At 32.0% G+C, this 21137-nt stretch overlaps 4 protein-coding genes across 4 annotated transcripts; 2 read left to right on the forward strand and 2 right to left on the reverse strand.

The window, feature by feature from the left end:
* Positions 1–192: 192 nt before the first annotated feature.
* On the reverse strand, positions 193–4893 carry PGO_072430 (hypothetical protein, conserved; the record flags this gene model as incomplete). The annotated part of the gene is made up of 1 exon (XM_028687116.1): positions 193–4893. One exon carries the CDS (start codon positions 4891–4893, stop codon positions 193–195), a length of 4701 nt encoding a protein of 1566 aa, XP_028542917.1.
* A 3764-nt stretch (positions 4894–8657) lies between these two features.
* Positions 8658–13379, forward strand: PGO_072440 (hypothetical protein, conserved; the record flags this gene model as incomplete). The annotated part of the gene is made up of 3 exons (XM_028687117.1): positions 8658–9333; positions 9793–12928; positions 13250–13379. 3 exons carry the CDS (start codon positions 8658–8660, stop codon positions 13377–13379), a joined length of 3942 nt encoding a protein of 1313 aa, XP_028542918.1.
* Positions 13380–14154: 775 nt separating this feature from the next.
* PGO_072450 (glutamine-dependent NAD(+) synthetase) lies at positions 14155–16791 on the forward strand (the record flags this gene model as incomplete). The annotated part of the gene is made up of 1 exon (XM_028687118.1): positions 14155–16791. One exon carries the CDS (start codon positions 14155–14157, stop codon positions 16789–16791), a length of 2637 nt encoding a protein of 878 aa, XP_028542919.1.
* Positions 16792–16988: 197 nt separating this feature from the next.
* Positions 16989–20993, reverse strand: PGO_072460 (hypothetical protein; the record flags this gene model as incomplete). The annotated part of the gene is made up of 1 exon (XM_028687119.1): positions 16989–20993. One exon carries the CDS (start codon positions 20991–20993, stop codon positions 16989–16991), a length of 4005 nt encoding a protein of 1334 aa, XP_028542920.1.
* Positions 20994–21137: the final 144 nt, after the last annotated feature.

Below are 21137 nucleotides of genomic sequence, written 5' to 3' on the forward strand. Positions count from 1 at the left end.
AACCACAGGAGAGAAGCAGACGTGACGGAAAAAAAACAACAACAATAAGAACAATAACAATAACAACAACAATAACAGTAACAATAACAATGGGGTTGTAATGTGATCTTTATAATGATTTGTCAGCATTTTTTTTTTTTTTTTTTCCGTCTAATTCGCTCATCATTTTGTTTCTTTTCTACATCTTCATCTCTACCTGACCTTGTACTTACAAACTGCGGGCCACCTAAAGGTAGGGTTTGGCAAAAATTCATCCCCTAAAAAGGTGTACGATATAAAATGTGCAGCAATATTTTTCAAGGGATGATGCACATGCTCATGAACTTTGGTGTTCAACTCAGCAATAGTCACATTTGTAACAAAGCAAGAATTCCATTTTTGCACAAGGTCAATACAAAATGAATAGTAATTTTCCAATGGTTGTATAATTAAACATCCTAAGATATGAAGATGATGAAAAAAGAGCAAATCATTTTTGGTCAGAATAAATTCTGTATATTGTCTATTGTTTTTCAAGTGCAAGTGATAATACAGCCTGTTTGTATTTTCCTCTGTGTTGATATTTTTCCCTTGTATTATGTACTCCTCTGGAATAACTATCTTCACATCATACTCTTTGAATTTGTAGTAATCTAATACAACCTTTATTCGAAATATATCAAAATATCTTATGTAATTATCTTGATACCTCGTCCCGATGTTTTTTCCATCTATTATTATAATCTTTTTAAGTATCGAATTAATATATTCTTCACTTTTTTCTGAACAGGACACCGTCTTGTGCGATTTTTCATTGTACAAAGAGGTGTGTTCAATCAGTTTATGATATGCATTTGTTGCATTGTTCATGCGGTTCAGGAGGGGATTGCTATATCTCGAGGATCTACTTGACCCCCTTGTTGGTCCCATAGAATTTATGTCATCCATCTGAGAGTCACTCACTTGAACTTTACTCATCTGAAGCTCCACCAAATTATCTTCTCTCATCTGAAGCTCCACCAAATTATCTTCTCTCATCTGAAGCTCCACCAAATCATCTTCCCTCACCATGTGAACATCCATTCGGACTACATAATCGGGGATATTATCAATTCGTGAAATTCTCTCTTTCGACTTGGTCATTTTTTTTGAATAAGAATCGTCCAGCTCATCATAGGAGCATTTCTTAAAACTTGATTCGAAATTTTCTTTTGTAATATCATTTGATAAATTATATTTTTCTCTTAAAACATGTTTGCATTTTTGATCGGTTTCTATAATACCATCGCAAGTGGACGAAAATGCACTACTCCTAATCTGATTCAAATTTTCTAACATGTCATAGTCAAAGTAATCCTTTTCATATTCCATAACATCTGCATGCATTTCGGAATGAACCTCCTTTTCATACATGAAATTGCGGGCATTCCTGTAGCGCACCTGGTTACGATGGTTCCTCGTGGTGCTCTCCGTTTTGATATCATCAGCAGCAGCATCAAGATCAGCAACATCAACACCATCAACACCAACATCAATGTCACTTCTGTTTATGGTGCAGCTCACCATTTCATTCTTACAAATTTCTCCCCCGATCAGTGAAGTACAATCTGGAGTCGAGTTCTTTAGCACATAATCCAAGCCTACAACATTTGTCACATCTATTGCCTGTGGCACTTCTGAACTGTGCATGATCAAATCATTTCCACTATCTGTGCAAGAGTTACCACTTTCAATAGTACTTTCGGCATGGGTGAAGGTTGGGATGATAGGACACTTAATTTGACATTTCTCTTCTTGATTACCTCTTGGGACGTTTGAATCCTTTGTCGGTTTGTAACCATGTAACTGCTTTGCAGAATTGAGGAAAGGAGCATCTCCTCCATTTGGAGGATTATTTTGATCTATTTTCTCTTCTGTGCATCTAAAATTGAAATATTTTCTAAAGAAATTATAAAACTGATGATTTTCATCACCTTCCTCATTTTCTCTACTCTGGATAAGCGACTTAAATCGCATGACTCGAACCCGTTCTTCCATCTCTTCTATATGTTCCCTATTTTCTATATTCTTCATTGCTACAATAGATTCTTCTCTTTTTGTATGTTCTTTCTCAGTTGAATGGGACGAAAAGGAATCATTTCTTTTGTACTTCCTTGCTGAAGTATCATCTTCATTGTTCTGTTCAAATGAATTATTAAAGCCATTGTCAATCTTAACAAAATCCTCGTTCATATTGTTAAGTTCTGAAATGTTTAAGTTATTACAATTCATGATTGACATTTCATACAAATCGTTATAACAATTTAAACTATTACATGAATCATCTTTGTTATTTGTTATTTTATCGTTCATGGATGAATTGTATGCTTTTACAAATAATGGATTTTTTAAAAGAACCACATCTTCTTCGTTAGAATCTTCAAAATTTGCAGCCTGCTTATTTGATTGATACATTTTCTTTTCAAAATAAACCTCGCTCTTGCTTCTCCCTGTTTCTTCTGATGAATCTTGAATATCCAATTTCTCGTCAGAAGCAAGTACAATGTTTGTGAACAAATGGACGTTCACTTTATCGTCCCTCTCATTGATAGCTTTTCCCTCATCTGTCTTCAATTTATCAAATTTTAAACTACTCAAAAATGGATAAATATGAAAATCTTCCTTCAAAGTATATTGCAGTAGGGAGTTATCCACCTGAACATCCTTCCTCAGCCTTATGCTGCATAGCAGATCTTTGATGTTTTTTACAATGTCGTTATTGCAGACAAATTTGGGATCCTCATTTTCTTCCATTACTTTGTTATTACTGCTGCCATTCCCAGCACTGCTGCTATAATTATTGTAATTTTTTTTCTTTTTCATTAAAAACCTCTCCCTTTTGCTGTTTGTCCTGCCCTCCTTTCTGATACTCTGCTCGCTTCCATTTTTCACATTATTTGAACAGACATAAACAGTTTGTCTCCGATAATCCTCATAGTACTGTTTTATCAAGCTCTGCTTTTCCTTGTTGTATTCCTCATTGAAATTGCTCATGTGAACATCTTGAACATTTTGCTCATTTCTAAACCAGTAGAGCGTGTATATAAAAACAGATAAGTAGCTGGAGTAAAAATTGTTGTAGAAATACTTACATGACAATAATATTTCATAAATTAAAAGAAAGGTAAAATAAATTTGTTCACTTTTGTATACATATTTGTTAATATTCACATTTCCGTAAAAAAAATAACCCGCCTTATTCCTTCCATTCTCATATTGGTTAACGATTACATAGACCACCAAACTTAACAAGGTGAAAATAATAAAAATAATATTTTTTAGCATTAGCTTATCTTCCTTCCTACTATAATATTGAAGCTTCACATATCTATTCGTGTAGTAAATGAATTTATTTTTTTTCTTTTCAAATTTGTTCATGTCAATTTTTGAAAAAAGTAACTTTATAATTTTGAAATAACTCATGTAAAAATTTAAAATGGCTTCCTTGAATTCCCTTTCAACGTCCCTTTCAGCTTCCACTTCAACTTCATTAGTTTCATTAGCTTCATTTTCAACTTTCTCTTCCTCATTTTTCCTTCTTTCGTATCCATATTTTCCCCTTGAACTTCGAATTCCATTTTTAGAAATCAATTCCTTTTTCCCTCCTGCAGAATCTCTTCCCATTTGCATTTTTACATAATCGTATTTATAATCCCTACGATAAAAATCCTCTGCTCTATTATCACTGCAATTCCTCTTTGATAACATATTTCCACTTATATTTTTGATGAAAAATATTCCTCTTCCAAGTTTACAGGAAGATGTTCCAAGGTTATTCGTGCTCACCATGCCGTGTTTACTCACACGACTTTCACTACTGACAGTGTTTTCCTCATGATAACTTTTGATTTCATTTCTACTGTGATTATTTTGAGAGTCTCTACTATGGCAACTTCGTTTACTTTTTTCGTGTTCCATTTCACTTGCACTGTCTTTACCTGATTTATCACATTTGGCAACACGTGGTGTGCTTTCAGATGAAGTATTCCTCAAACCTTCCAACCATTTGACTAGACTTTTCTTCCTCTCATTGAGTATACTTTTCATGAACATAACAACTGTATCCCTATTTGGAGCTGGATTAACAGATATCAAAGATAGGAAATAAAAAAACAAACATTTTATTGGATTACCTTCTATGTACAATAAGGTAAGCTGATTAAATAAGTGACCACTATATTTGTAATAATTCAATGCTTTGTAATAATTTATGCATGATTTTATTTCATTTCTTTTTTTATTTTCCCTTAAGAAGTAAAATTTATATCTTCCTAAATCTCCCAAAATTTTGAATATGTTACTTATGCATATTCTAATAATTTCTAAATTACCGTGCAATTTTTCATTCCGATTTCTCTTTTCATTATTCTCCTTATTCTTATTATTTTCGAAGGTATAGAATCTATCTATAACACTGTTAACATAATCTTCCTGTCCAAATGGGTCCTTCATTAAATCAATAATGTCATTATTCTCATCGTATATATACGCATGTGGAGAATATCCTTTTCTTTTATCCAACACTTTAATCATGTAGGAAATGTATTCATTTTTTTTTTTATTATATATTTTTACAACGTTCGTTAAAATTCCTTGGAAATAATCATAGGCATCATTAATGTTTATTCTAAGTGCCTGTAAATTTTTTTTTAAAATGTGTTTGTTGCCCCTTCCATTTTGCAATTCTTTTATATTTTTTGTTATTATTTTTATATTATGATAAAAATAATACATCCATATGCTATCAAGCAGGTGTATAGCTTTTACATTATTATCTATTAAATATTCTAAAAGGACATCCTCTTTTTTTTTTTTTTTTATTCTTTGCTTTTTCATGTTATTGTCTTCATCTACCCTAGTGTCTTGCAGCCTCATTATTAATCTCGTGTAAGCGTAGCATTTGGATAATTATGTGTACATATGCATAAGTGTATACATATATATTTTCTTTTTAATCCTTTAAACAGCAAAATATGCACTTCAGAGAGAGTACATTTTTGCGATATATTTGCATAATATACAATCCTATATGCACAACCTTTTTTTCTGCTTTTACTTTGTCTTATAACATTCCCCTCCTCACACAAAAGTTGTAGTTAATGCATCTCACATGTGTTTCTGCAAAACATATGAACACTTACAGATCCACGTTTTATATATATATATATGTTCGTGCTATATAGAGTACGAACATAGGTATATAATAGTATATGTATGGTATGTAACACACTCCCATGGGTGCGCACAAAAGGACCACTTTTTTTTTTTTTTCTCGTTTTTTTTCGTTTTTTTTTTTTTTTTTTTTTCTCTTTATTTGTGCGATTGGAAGCACTTGAACTCTTATACATGTATAACTCTTTATCACAACATGCGTATTTAATGTGCTAAAATGGAACAAGATTTATGTATTATTGGTATTGCTGATATAGCTGATACTGCTAATATTGCTGATATTACTGGATTTTCTGGCAAAGTCGCTAAACACTTTTTTTTTTTTTTTTTTATTCTCTTTCTTTGCTTCCTCCCGAGGCACATATGGAGTTTGCAAATTGTTGCACAAGTATGGGTACTCTTCTAATCAAAACACATTATTGTTGTATTTGAGATTCGGTTCTATTTCTTTTTATTTGCATTTGATACGAAGGCAAGGTGTCATCCTTTAACTGAGCATGGTAGGAATAGTTCTATCATGTGTATACATATATATGTGTACATGAGTGAGTGCACGTATATATGTTTGCTTACAGGTCTGTAATGTAATATTTGCTTTTACACACTGCCACCATTTATTATGCTTCAAAGGTTCATCTTTCGAAATAGTACCTCGAAAGGTTGCTACCATGGAAATTTTTGTTCCATAAGGTGCAGTGAGTTCGCATTATTCAAACATTTAAAAGAACAACATTATGTGAAGTTTTTTTGTCCTCTTTTTAAACAATTTGCCTAATGTTTCAACTATGGCTCAAAAAGCACATTACTGGATGTACTTAATACATTTTTTATATGTAACTACTCTTTAAGTTCTATCTGTAAACTAATACATTTCCATGTGCACTCAAAAACTAAAAATATAAATAGAGAAAAAATTATTTTTTAAACGATAAAAAAAAAAAAAAAAAGAAGAAAAAAACTTTTTTTTTTTTTTTTTTTTTTTGCATCATTACCTCTTAATGTAAAATAAAAATGAGAAATATAAGTACGAACATATATATGTACATATAGAAAAACTACTTAATAAAAAAAAAAAAAAAAAAGTCTAAAAAAGAAAATAAATAAGTAAATCTCCTTTGCGTATTTACATATACAATCATTTCTTTCAGTATGTCTATAAATGTATTTTAACAAGCCTTTATTTTTTTCATCACATTTTCTGTTAAATCTCTTTAAACTTTTGTAAAACGTGTGTACATGTGTATGTATGTATATATATATAGCGTGTACATGGTCATTTTTTTTTTTTTTTTCTTTGTCGTATCTTATACTCCTATTCAGTATATTAGGTTTAAATTATATGTTCACAGAAGAAGTACAATTAATTTTTTTTTTTTTTTTTGTTTTTTTTATTGAACGTTAATAATTTTCTTAACTTTTTATGTAACAAAAAAATTTTTTTTTTTTTTCCGAGCCCATATAATCATGCGTGACAGCTAATTGTACATAATTTACAATTGACCGTAAAAAAAAAAAAAAAAAAAAAAAAAAGGAAGAATAACATATAGCTGGGTTACGTTACATCACACTTACATTGGTACTGCATGGATTTTTTATTCACATTACATTTTAACATTTTCCCTAGGAATATGGGCAAAGGAATCTGCTGGTCTTTATTTTTTAAAAAAAGGGTTTTTATCAGTACCTATAAAAATATACAATAAATAGCATGTTTCTCTTTTTTGGTATTGACGCAATGTCAGTATATGAATTGTGGGTACCAATCAAGACTACACTTTCTTGTTCCTTGATTGGTACCCACAATTCATATACATATATATGTATATGTGCACCTTTTAAAAATATCCACTTGGCTGTCCCCTACAAATATGAAAATATACACACGGAGGATTGTTCGTTTGATGAAACTACTTTTGCACTTTTTAATACTACACAACTTCAGCTATGACATTCTGTAAAATGGAGTTTTTTGTCAAGTGTTATTTTTTTTTACACATCCACATATATAATGGAAAACACGTAAAAAACTAGCTGAAAATAGTACTATCTACACATTCTACAATGTGGAAACAAAATGGTGTAAAAAATAAATTTTTTTATTTTTTTTCGAAAGGGAGTGAAAAAAAAAAAAAAAATACATATGTGCAAAACAAACAATGTTTAAGGAAATATCACACTCTTGTTGTCGTGTGCCATCTATAATTAATTTTGTGTAATTCACGAAAAAATAAAAACGTAAAAAGGACATATTGAAGTAGGGTCAAAATACTCATGTCTTTATATGTGTTGTACATATAAGGACGTGAGCATTTTACTTACAACACATTGATTCGTTCTAACAGTGGCAATTCATCGAAAAAAACAAATTCGTGTATTGCCGTTCAGAATTTTTTTTTTTTTTCTGAAGAGTATGTAGCTACCACTGTTCATACAACATCGAAAATGGTGTGCACAAAACAGAAAAATATTTGTTATTGTGTGTACAAAGAAAATTATATTTTTCATTTTTAAATATGTCTATTCTTATTAGGATACATACACATAAAAGAACTCCAGTTAGAACAGCTAAATTTTCCACCTGTTTAAACTTGAGAAGGTGCCAACAAGATAGAACAAAAAAAATTTCGAGTAGCCAAATGTGCATATTCCTTAAAAAAAAAAAAAAAAAAAAAAAAATACATGTGCACATGTTAATAATTTAATTGCAACAATAAATTAAACAACATCGCAGAAAAAGGTGTCATAATTTTCGCAATTACAAAAACATTTTGTTCTATATTTAAAAAGGTGTAAAAAGAAAAAAATAAAATTTCGTTTACGAATTACATTATAATATTTTTAAGAAAGATTTATTTTTTCACAGTGTTTCCATTTAACCCATGAACACATGAAACACACACGTTTGTTTTTACGCATGCTAAAAATAAACTTAAAAGTACCACTTTAACAAACTTTTTTAATCTTTGCATGAAAAATTAGTTCATTCTTGAAACCGTTATGACCTTTTTTTTTTAAAAAAATAGACTGCATGTTAGTTTTTATATACACTAAATGTTGTGTACCAAATTGTTCCTATGCTTCACATCATTTTGTGTTTTATTTTTTTCTCTTTAAAACATCAAGTGATAATTAGGATACAAACAATGTTTACATGCAGAGACTATGTCACATGCATTAACCTTCTTAACTAAATCATTTGTTCCATATTTGCAATATGGTATGCACATTTTTTATTTAATTTGTCTCTTTCACTACATTTTCTCATTTTTTATCATTTCATGTTTCTTAACGTTTACCCTTTTATAAAATATATTATTCCGCCTCTTAGGGATAACCCTGAGAATGAGAGAGACATATGACACTACATGTACTAACCATATATTTCACCTGTGTATGGTTTCGCTTTTGCACCACCTTTTTTTTTTTTTTTTTTTTCACTCTAACCCCCATTACACACTTAACGAAAGATGAAGAAATCTACAAAATTTATGAACTTATTTTTGCTGAATTCTATTTGTTCCCTAATTTTATTAATTTTCATGGAAATTTTCTTTTTTTTATTGGATGGGATAAATACCTTTGAATTCATAAACATTCAGGAAAGGATATCTCAAATGATATGGTGCTCTTTTTTTGTTATGCAAATTGGGGTCTTAAAAATAGAGGAAGTATTTTCCAAAAATAAAAATGGAAAACAAATTATTTGTATACATTATTTATTTATTATATATATGTTTTTGTTTCCTTTATCCTCTGCACTTTTATTCACTTCTGCTTTATCATGGACAAAGATAGTTTATTTTACATACATTTTAAGCTTGTCTACATCCATAAAAATAAGAGGATTGTTATTTATCTGCACCGTTACATTAATTACAGGATTCTTACGTTTTTATCATAGTATGCCATCATTTATTATTATTCTATGTTTCACTGTCCTTCTTCTTATTCACATTTTAATATGTATATTAATTCATATAGCATTGTATATTTTGGCTAAACAAATAGCCTCTATTAAGAAGAAGCCGTTGTGTGCTTTTGACACCATCGAACCATACTTCCAGGAACTAGAGAAGAAAGCCATTTTAATAAGAAACAATTTAATATACTGTCAGCAGAATAATATCAGTGTGGATATACTAGGTTAAGAGAAGGAAACAAAATAAAAAAAAATAAAATGATGTCTTCTATTCGTTTTTATATATTTGTATATATTCGCTTGTTATCCGTATGTATAGTGTGATACTTTTTTTTTCGAAAAGTGTGGAAATGCAAGATAGACATTGATCATATGTGTGTCCACACGCAATGTAAACATTTAGTGCATTTATGTTAATAAATGGGAATGGGGGAAGGAAGATTCTCAAGCCTTTTTTTTTTTTTCTACAGAATGAGGGGGAAAATAAGCATGCTTGTGGGAATGAGAAAAAGTGAAAGTTTTCCTATGAAGGGTGGATATACATATACACACTATATGTTTTTATTTTGTATACATATTATATATATATATATATGAGTAGGGGCTACTTTTTTTGACAACATTCAGTTTCTTTTTCCCACATATACAGTCATTCATATCACCACATCCTTTCGTGCTCCTAGGAAATAACCTATTCGAATATGAGATGAATGATAGTATCAAAAAAATCAAGACAATAAATAAAAGCAGGATAAAGGTGGGTGAATATAGTGATAACCTGATCAGTGTTCAGTATGAAGATCCACTTGATGTCAGTGATGTTAACTGTTCGATTATTAACAATTTTCATTTGGAAGTAAATAAGATTAACATACAGAATGAAAGTGTTTCTTCGTGCCAAATGGAAGGAGAAGGAGTGAGAGAGGAATATAAAACCGAGGAATCAATATGCACTAGAAATATGGAAGATAGAAATATGGAAGATAGAAATATGGAAGATAGAAATATGGGAGATAGAAAAATGCAAGATGGAAAAATGCAAGAAGGAAAAAAGGAATATAGAAAAAAAGTGTGTCCTTCCGAAAATTTTCCAAATGGAAATTTTTCACAGAGAAAAAATTCCATAAGAAGTATAAACACGAAGGGTGAAAAGGATCTATTATTTGACAGCCACACAAAAAATCACACTTCCAGCAGTGTAGACAAAACTGGGCATTTGGGAAATAATTTACATAACGTACAACATTTACCTTCGCGTAGACATAGAAATAGATTATCAAAAAGCAACATATACCATTTGAATAGTGCAAATGTAAATCCATTTGGAAAAAAATTGGACAAGTTAAATAATAAGAATTATGAAGAAACGTCGAAAAAAGAGATAATTCATAGACATTTTAGCTTACTGCGTAGTGGTTTTGGGAAATTTCATAGGAGAAAAAATATACTACTATCAGAAGAGTTGAAAAATAAAATTAATTATATATATTTCAATAGGGATGGAAAAGTTAAGCAATCCAAAATTATTCCTCTTTATGTTTTAGAGAGGCACAATTTAAGTAACATATCAACGTACTTAAGGAATAACAATATATCCACGATATTTGATAATTATTATAAAATATTCACTCTTTTAGAGGAAAAATCTCTGCTAGAAATTGGTGATAATATGCAAGAGGTAGTAAAATGGAACTTATTAAGAAGTTTACGAGACAAGAAACAGGAAAAATCACGAGAAGGTGCTGTCACTGCTAGGGAGAACCAAATTGGAAACTCCTTTTTCATCAATGAGAAACACAAGAACAGTAGATATTGCGTTATTAGAAATAATGATAACGTAGGAAAAGACATAAAATTTAGCTTTTCCAATTTTGATACATTAAGAACAAAGAAGAAAGGGCAAAGTTCTAGTTACAACCATTACACATCTTCCATGTCAGTGGTAGATTCCGATATAGAAGAACGACAAAACCAAATGAAGGACATGTGTCAAAATAGTACAAGGTTGTTTTACTTGCTCCAGGGAGCTCAAACAGAAGGAGAAGCAGCAAAAAGGAGCCATATCACCGATTTGAATGCGAAAATAAAAGAGAATCCGATATACCACTTCGAATCTAGCAATAGTAACAACGATAACAGAGATATGATTTGTATCAGGGACAAGGGCCACTTTTATGTAAATAAATCTAAAAAAAAAGAAACCAATGTCATTCTACCACAAGAATCAAGTGATAATAATCTTCCTTCATCCAATAACGCATTTTATATTGATGATGTTTTGGATGAATCCTCCACGTCGGAAATAGATGAACAAAGCGATCATGATGCAAGTGCAACGTGTGTCACATTTTCTAATGAGAGTCTACATAAGACTAGGAAGGGTAAATGCGACAAAAAAGCCATTGGTTTTGAAAATCATTCTGTGAACAACTGTGTGTTGAATGAAATCAATTTGAAGGAACGCAATTTAAATGGGAAGGAGAAAAAGAAGGAACACGCAACTAGGTGTCTTCGGGCATTTTCATCCCTCCAAACATCCTCATGCTATCGAGTAGGACACATGAAGAGAAATGTTTCTAATTTGGATGATGGTATGATCACTGAACAACCAGGTCACGAAAGAACAAATGGCGACAGAGAAGAAGAAGAAGAGGAAGAAATTGAAAAAGACAATGGAAAAAATTATTTTCACTCTACAGGAGGGGAAAAAGGACCCGATAAAACAGAGAAGAAAAAAAGCAACTGTTATTATGTTACAAAATTATCGCTGAAAAAGAAAAAAAAAAAACAAAAAAAAAGAGATTCTGAGATAGATGTTAAGAAGAGTTTATTCCTCGAATTTTATGATGCTATTTCGATAAACTATAAGGAGAAACCTCACAATATGGAGAAGAAGAAGACGAAGAAGAAAAAGACAATGATGATGTGTCATAATTGGAAAAAACTCATTTTATTTATGAACCCCATTGGAAACATTTTAGAGTATACAAAATCATGGTGTGCAAAATGCACAAAAGGGAGGAAATACTGGAAAAAATATAACGATACATTTTACACATCTGAGTGGAAATATAATATGCAAGATAATGAATTGGATTATATACTAAAGTATAAGAATTTTACAAAATGGTACAAATACTGGGTGAAAGGTGTCCTATTTGATTATTATAAAAGCGCTTATCTTTTAAACATGTTATTATTATTATTAAACGTTTTAACAATATATGTACAAATGCAGATGTTCTATTTCTTCTTGGAAGTTGATCATAGAGAACTAAAATCGCCCAACCTGTTTTATTTAGAAAAACCAGTATTGGTAATAACAAAATATAATTTAAATAATTCCATAGATATACGTATATTTAATCGATTTCTTTGGATGAGAATACCAACACAAATCATTTTAAATGTTTTATTCCTCCTACCATCATTAATGGTGAAGAATTATAGAAGTGTAAAATTGTTAAACATTTTTGCTATTTTAAATTGTCTAGTTAATACATTCTTCGGAATCATTGACATAATTTACTCTATTAATAGCAGAATATACAACATGAAGGAATTATATACTATCCTAAATTATTACAATATGTTTGATATATTTTTAGTTGGAAAATTAATAACTAGCATTTTTTTAATTCCATTTATTACCAATTTTAATGAGTACAAGACAAATATGTTGGTGTGTTTCAGTTGCTTCGCTTATATAGCTACCTTTTATTACGCCTTCAACCCTTTTTCCTTTTCCATCAAGTTGATGTACATTACCAATTTTGTCGTTCTCATTGCGACAGCCATGTCCACTGTGTACTATTCCGGGTAAGGCGTCTCGCAAAAAAACAGGCATCCAAAGAAGAAGGGGCCAAAGAAGAGGCCAAAGTAGGGCTTCAAAAATGGATGTGCTGCACAAATTTAACATTTTATTCGTTACTTTATAATGATGGAGTCTATCTGTTCCCGTGCCATGAACCTATGCCTGCAGGGCTTATGCTCTCATTCGTATGCATATATATATATATATATATATATATATATATACATGCACAGACAGATGTAAACATGAGCATCCGGACACCTTTACACAGCGTGCGCCTCATCCCGACACTCCATTGTTCTTCTCCCTTTTTTGTTACTTTTTAGATTGATCACGAAATCGAGGAAAATGCTGTTCGTTAAGTATGTATTGCCTTATTTCATTTACTTGACATTCCTTAACACAGACCCGAACATACAAATGCAGATAAAAGAAAAGAGAAGAAGGAATGCATAAAAATTTTGCTCAGTTACACATCGTATATTGGTGTACATGCCAAATACTGCAAGTGTCGCTCCGTTGCGTATAATTGGCATTTTTTTTTTTATTTCATCATTTCTTCATTTCATTCTTTTATTGTTTCATTCTTTTATTGTTTTATTGTTTTATTGATTTACTGATTTATTGATTTACTGATTTATTGATTTACTGATTTATTGATTTATTGTTTTTTTTTTTTTTTTTTCCGCTTATATGGTCTTGTTTATGTGGAAAATAACATATGTCATAAGCGTGCATTTAATGGAAAAAAAGAAAAAAAAATTGAAGGCAAAATTGTTTCTTTCTCCAAGCGTATGTTTTTCCACTCTCCACCTAGTGTGATTATGCTTCTTACCACTTCTTCCAGCCTCTTCCAGCTTCTTACCAATTCAAGAGCGATACATAATCACCTGAACACACAGCCTCTGCTGATCGTTGTTCATACACAAAACCATTTATGCTTTAATGCTTCACATTGCAGGCTACTCCTCGCTTAACATATTTTCATACATCAATACGTGAACCGCTCACTCGTTTACTCTTCCACTTTGTCACACACAAGTGTGTTATGAGAGTTATTTCGCATATAGATGATAGTGAAAAGAAAGTGGAGAGACAAAAAAAAAAAAAAAAAAAAAACGAAATAGCTAGATAGAGTTAGAGTTCGCTGCTACCCCAATCTGGTAAGAAATATATACAAGGTGAACGAACTTAGAGTTCTCAAAATTTGTTTCCACTCCAAAAAAAAAAAATGGCGAAAAGGACAAATTTCGGATTGAGCTGTTGTTCAATATCGTCTATCCCGTTAGACTATGAAGAAAATAAACTGAAAATAATTGAAAGTATAAAAAAATGTAAAGAATTAAAATGCAGTGTTAGAATAGGAGGTGAGTTAGAACTATGTGGTGTAAATTGCAAAGATAGATTTAAAGAAATTGAAGATATTCATGAAAATTGTTGGTTCTATTTAAGTCAATTGTTGAAGGAGAAATATGAGAATAATGTTTTAACACATAATATTTTATGCTTTGTTAGTATGCCTGTATATTTTAAGAAGCATCTTTACAATTGCCAAGTGGTAATATATAACAATGAAATTATTTTTATATCCCCGAAGCAGACATTAAATGATGAAGAGAAAAAATATTTTGCTTCATATTCGGAGTCTGATAATGATGAACAGAAGGAGAAAAATAAAAACCATACTACCAATTCTAATTACATAAAATTTACCAACTCGAATGTTAAGATAATTGGGAAGAATTTTGAAACTTTTCCTCTGCCGAATTGCATCCAAGAGGTAATAAACCAAAAGGAAACCTACATAGGAAATGGATTCATACAATTTGGGAGTCTTACAATTGCTCATCTGTTCTTGGATGATTTGATAAAAGTAGAGAGAAATGTAGTAATAGATGAAAGGATTTCACATTTCAACCGTTATGGTTCTACGTATTTGGTTAAGAAGCAAGAATGTGAAAATGGAAGTGGCATTGGAAGTGGCAGTGAAAATGCACACTTGGGGAATATTTACCCCTTCGATCAGGAACCTATCAAATTGAGTCTGAGTAAAAATATAGCACTCAACAAAGTCGATATTCTGCTTATTAGTGGGTACATATGGAACGAGTTGCAATTGTTTAAAAAATATATGATCCATATGATGGAGATAACGAATGTATACCCGCATATGGTTCTAAGTTATAATTCGAATTCTGGATGTGATAATTATTTTTGCAAGTTCGATGGATTCTCATTTGTGAGTCAGAATAATGAAATTTTGACAAAGAACGCAAGGTTTACATTTGACGAAGTGCAGGTAGCTTCAGTGAGCGTTTCACTAGACGGAGTCAGCCATAACATAGATGTGTCAAAAAAGGAAGAAGATCCCATCTCATCCGCTGGAAGTGCAAAGATGAATCATTCAATAGTAAAAATTGAGAACTTATACACAAGCAGAACGGATGATTATATAGATAGAGACGCTGTAAAAAATGAAGAATGTATTTTTTCTTACAATAAAGACATCGATTTGTGTATAAAATATTCGAAGGATGTTATTTTGAATTATCTCCCTCAGAATTTTAATTGGCAGATATACACAAGGAATAACCAACTGTTATTCAAACTGTTTAAGAATTATCACCCGAGTCCTGATGAATACCATTACAAATTTGCGAATCAGATGTGTGAACTGCATAATATATATGAAGAGTTAAGTTTTAACAGCGCTTTATTTTTATGGCATATTTTACATCTAACAAATGCAAAGGGGTTCATGCTTGCCTTATCAGGTGGAGTTGATTCAGGTTTTTGCGCATGCATGGTGTATATTTTATCTATAATGATTGAAATGCATATGAAAAGTGGTAATGTTCATGGGATACATAATTTTGATTCATCTTCTCAATGTCCCATGATTAACCCTATTGATTGTAGCCACCAAGACAATTTCAACAATATCCGTTTTTTGAAAAAAATAAGAAAGTTACTAATCAATGAAGCATGTAGAAAAAAGATATGTAACAAATTACTTAACACACTCTCTCTCCCGTCTAGAAATAGTAGTAAAAATACCATGTCTTATGCAGAAGAGTTAAGTAAAGCAATAAATTCGAACCATACAATTTATTGCATAGATAATATATTTGATTTTTTTAAAAATACTGGAAATAATTTTCTAATGGAAGAAATGAAATTTAAAAGTGAAGGTGGAAGCATGTATCAAGATTTATGTTTACAAAATATACAATCAAGATCAAGACTTTTAATGGTATATTTCTTTAGTACTTTGATATGTCACAAGAGATATTATCCTCTAAATCTTCATAACGAATTTTTACTTACAATAGCTACAGGTAATTTGGATGAGACAATAACTGGTTATTACACGAAATATGATTGTTCATCTGGAGATGTAAACATCATAGGAAATGTTAGTAAAATTTTAATTAAAGAAACAATATGTTTACTAGCAAATGATCCAACGTACAATTTAACAATTTGCAATTTCATCAATCAGTTTCATCCATCAGCTGAACTGAAACCCCTAGATAATAAACAAACAGATGAAGATGAATTAAACTTGAAATATATCGAAATCAAATTGTTGACTATATTAAAAAATAATTTCTTCTTGGGTCCATTTTCTATGTTCCATTATATATCCAAGTACTTCTGGACGAGCACTATGATGTCGAAAGCTGATATATATAACAAAATAAAAGCATTTTTTTTAAGAAATATTCATAATACTCACAAATTGTTCATCCTTCCTCCATCCCTCGTGGGTGAGTGCTGTGGTATGCATACCGGATCCTTTGCCAACTTTGCACTTATGAATTTGGAAGCACTTGGATGCGCTTCGAATCAAGGAGGAAAGAAATAGAAACGTGGGTAGCGAAAGGAGACGTGATCCGATTAACATTACAATTTTTGTGTGCAATTCAGATGTTATTGAGGGGAATCCTCTTTTGGCAATAGCTATACGCTCATACAGTCGCGTCTAAAAAAAAAAAAAAAAAGAAAAAAAAAAAAAAAAAACTTTGGGCACCTGTATTTGCATCTCTACCCATTAATTCCTTTTCACAAGAATTGGCGCTCGAATACCTCAATCTGGTTTTGTATAATATCCTGCAAATTTTCTTCTCGCTTTACGTTCCCCTCGTTCAGGTAAGTGTCAAAAATGAATTGATCTTCATCACTTAAGTTTTGTGTATCATCGAAGTTAATGGATGTGTTAATAATTTTGTTGCTTATGAGCCGATTCTTCTTGTCTGTGTCATTTATTGTTTCATTATGTACCTCGTTCATTGTACCCTTTTTCAGAACATGCTTTGTTTTGGGATTTCGTTTTGCATACGTAGCGTTAGCACCATTGACTGTATTTTTCTGTGTCATGCTTTTTTGTACTTTTTTATCATGTTCATTTTTTATGCTCTTCTTTTTATCCCTTAACATTGTCCATTTTTCTTTGAAGCCATTTTCCTTACATTCATAATTATGAAAAGACTGATCCTCATATATATTTTCCATTTCTGTGTAAGCCTTCTTTCTGAGTATAGCAGCATCAGGATTCACATTTGATTCATTTGGTTTATTTGATTCATTTGGTTTATTTGATTCATTTGGTTTATTTGATTCATTTGGTATATTTGATTCATTTGATTTATTTGGAATGGGTTTCACATTCCCCATATTTTCCTTGTTCTTAACCGTAACCCTTCGGGGTCCCTTGGCTTCATTTCTGAGGCTCCCAATGGGCATCTTCTTGGTACCTCTGAATTTCCCTCCATCTGCCACTCCACCGGCTGCCAGCTCACCTGTGGCTTGAGTTCTAATTGAACTCATTTCAACGCGCGGAGGAGAAACTATGTGTTTTCTCCTACCCATTTGATGGGATCTCAAATGATTAACATTATTGCTTACACAACTGCTCTTGTTTCCCCTGCTTATGTTGCAAACTAACTTGGCACCATCCTCAGATGTGTGTGAAATTGTACTGTTCGAATTTTCCTTAAGCGCAATTCCTTCTTCTTCTTCTTCTACTTCTCCTCCTCGTTCACTCTTTAAATTCCTTTCGATAAAATCTAATCTTGAAAAATTTTCATATAAAAAATTTGAATCTTCTACGCCATTTACCCTTTCTATGCTACAATTATTAAGAGAGTCATAATTGAAAAGGTTACTACTAGTATTGTTATAAGGGGCGTTTGTATTGTTAATGTTCATTTTTACATATGAGTTTTGTTTTTCAAGTGAAGACCTACTCAATTCCTCCTCATTCAAATTAAGAGAAACGATTATTTGGTCAGCATTGCGGGAGATAGAATTGTAGGTATCACGCCCATGCTTGTCCCGATGATAGAGGTATATATTGTTATGTTCACCTGGGATTGCATCTAATTTTTCCTCCTCATTTTCATTCTCGTAATAGTCTTGTCTTTTGAAGCAATTTTCCTCATCTGTGTATGCACTAGTTCTTGCCTCTGGCCAAGCCTCTTCGTTCTCTTGAAAGAGGTGTTCCATCAAAGGGTTGGTTCTGGCTCGTTCATCCCCTTCGATCTGTTCATCCCCTTCGATTTGTTTAGTCCCCTCGATTTGTTTAGGCCCCTCGATTCGTTCGGTTTTTCCATTCCATTCTGAAGTTAGCGAAACTTTACTCTCTTCAGAGAAATTTTCGTAGCTTCCACAATTAAGTCTCTTAACCGAATTCATCATTTTTTTTATCGAATTGAAAGTTTCAAGTTTTGCCATTTTCAGCCTTAAGATGTTACCATCCTGTGAAGGGGTTGCACTTAATTTTTGAATTTGTTCCTCGTAATCAGAATCCAAAACATGATCAAAATTGTCTGAACCTGTGTCAGAAGAATTTCCAGATGACGTATTCAAAGATCTTTCTTCACTAGAATCTTTGTGAAAAAAGAACTTAGATTTTAGGTTTGGGTAAAATTTCTTTTCATTGAATTTTTTTCTATTCACTTGATGAAGCTCCTCCAAATTGTCTATTTTTATTTCAATCGTTTCGACATTCTGACAGAGAACTTCGTTCCTTTTTTTCAATTCTTCCATAAAATAATCGATGGTACTTTCATCCGTGGATGCAGACATATTCCTTGAGATGTTCATATGATCACTCTCTCTGCAGTAATTATGTGTATAACCTTTTGTGTATTTCTTTTTATTTTTCACTAGCAATGCACTCTCTTCTGTAAGACATGCATGCTGTTTGTGTTCAAACTTGTCTCTGTCTTTTTTCATCCAGGTTTTCTTCTTATGCTTTACTCCTTCGCCTCTTAGCGAACGATTGATTAAGTCATATTCACACTCACTGACACGAACATTTAGCAAGCTACTGCACTGGCTGCTGCACTCACTTCTGCACTCACTTCTGCACTCACTTCTGCACTCACTTCTGCACTCACTTCTACACTCACTTCTGCACTCACTTCTGCACTCACTTCTACACTCACTTCTACACTCACTTCTACACTCACTTCTACACTCACTTCTACACTCACTTCTACACTCACTTCTACACTCACGAGAGTACTTGTCAAATGTGGAATTCACGCGAAATAATCGCTTTTCACGGGATTCATTTAACACACATTGCTCGTTCCTATGCTTGTTTTTTTTTCTTTGTTCTTTTCTCAAATGGTGAATACTTCTACAAGCAGCGTCTTTTCCCTTGTGTTGAAGATACTTCCTGTTGTATTTCCCTCCTTCATTGTCATTTTCACAAGAAGAAAAATTAGCACTATGACTTAAGTCTGTTGATACATATATTTCTTCATTGCTGTAAATATTGTAGGAACGCATATGATTATAAGAACTACTGCTGAGACGGTTGCTACATATACTGGGAGAGCATGGCTGACCCCTTTTTCTGTTTTTTTTATTCATTTGATTCACAGTTTTGCACTTTAAATGGTGTTCTTTTTTTTTTTTTTTACTTAAAAAGTGACAAGTCTTATCATGCAAGGAATTCGAAATATGTCGATTTGTTTCATCTCCATTTGAAATAAAACTATTAATAATTTCTTTTTCATTCAATGTGATGGGTTCCCCAATTTTATTCTCTATTTTAGAAGTTATGGTTGTTATGCCTGTAGTAGAGATGGGAGTACTTGGTGCTGACTTGCGTGTTGTGAGAGACTTTTTTGCTTTATCTCTCATCCTTTGTAACCTTTGCTGATATTCAATTTTGATTTTCCCTAAATTTTTGGACTTTAAACTATTTCTTTTTTGTTCTAATTCTTCCTTGGACAATTTATATTTTCCCAAATCATTTTGATTACTATTCCACTCCTTTGCATGATTAACATAGTTTGCATCGATTGCACATTTTGCTTTTACTTTAGTGTTTGTTTTCTTTCCTTGAAAATTTTTTTTTTTTTTTTTTTTTTTCTTCCTTAGTAAGGGCATCAGGGGTCTATTAAGGTTTTTCTTCAGTATTTCCCTGTTTCTCTGTATTACTTTCTCTTTAATTTCCAATTCAGTTGAGTCTTTTTTCGCTTGGATCTTGGCTTGTTCTCTCTCGCTTTGCAAACCCGTGTGCTCTTTTTCCACGATAAGGTTATTCGGGCTATTTTCGCCACGTTTTCCACTTTCTCCACGTTTTCCACTTTCTCCACGTTTTCCACTTTCACCACGTTTTCCACTTTCTCCACGTTTTCCACTTTCTCCACTTTCTCCACTTTCTCCACTTTCTCCACTTTCACCACTTTCACCACTTTCACACTTTTCATGTTCTTCCTGTTTCTCCCCCTTTTTCTTTTTTTTTTTTTTTTTTCTTCCTGCATTATGAATGACATTTTCAAAGAAATCATCCACTAGAGAATCAAAGCTGCTGCCATCATCCTTTGCGTCCTTGATGAGTCTGGAAGCATCCCCATGGTGTGCATTGTTCTCTTCCTTGTTAAGCAAAATGGAATTCTCGACTTGGTATTCGTTTTTATAATTCAAAAATTGTTCTTCACCATGTCTACCATTCCCCCGAGTGAAGTTTCCCATCTGTTTATTTTTTTTTTGTGTGCTGTTATCTGTCCCACCAGGTGTTTCATAATTGATTATAACTTCATTTGCCATGTTTCTGTGATTACCTAGGCTGCAGGATTTTGTTCATATGATTTTTCTCGGTTCCACATTGGGTCCTTTCATCGCGTACAGTTTACAGCATGTGTGCTTTGACTTGTGCAAATGGTCACGCACAAATACACGTTTTAACACTTA

This window comes from Plasmodium gonderi (assembly GCF_002157705.1).
Source record: "Plasmodium gonderi DNA, contig: Chr07, whole genome shotgun sequence".
Classification (NCBI taxonomy): domain Eukaryota; phylum Apicomplexa; class Aconoidasida; order Haemosporida; family Plasmodiidae; genus Plasmodium; species Plasmodium gonderi.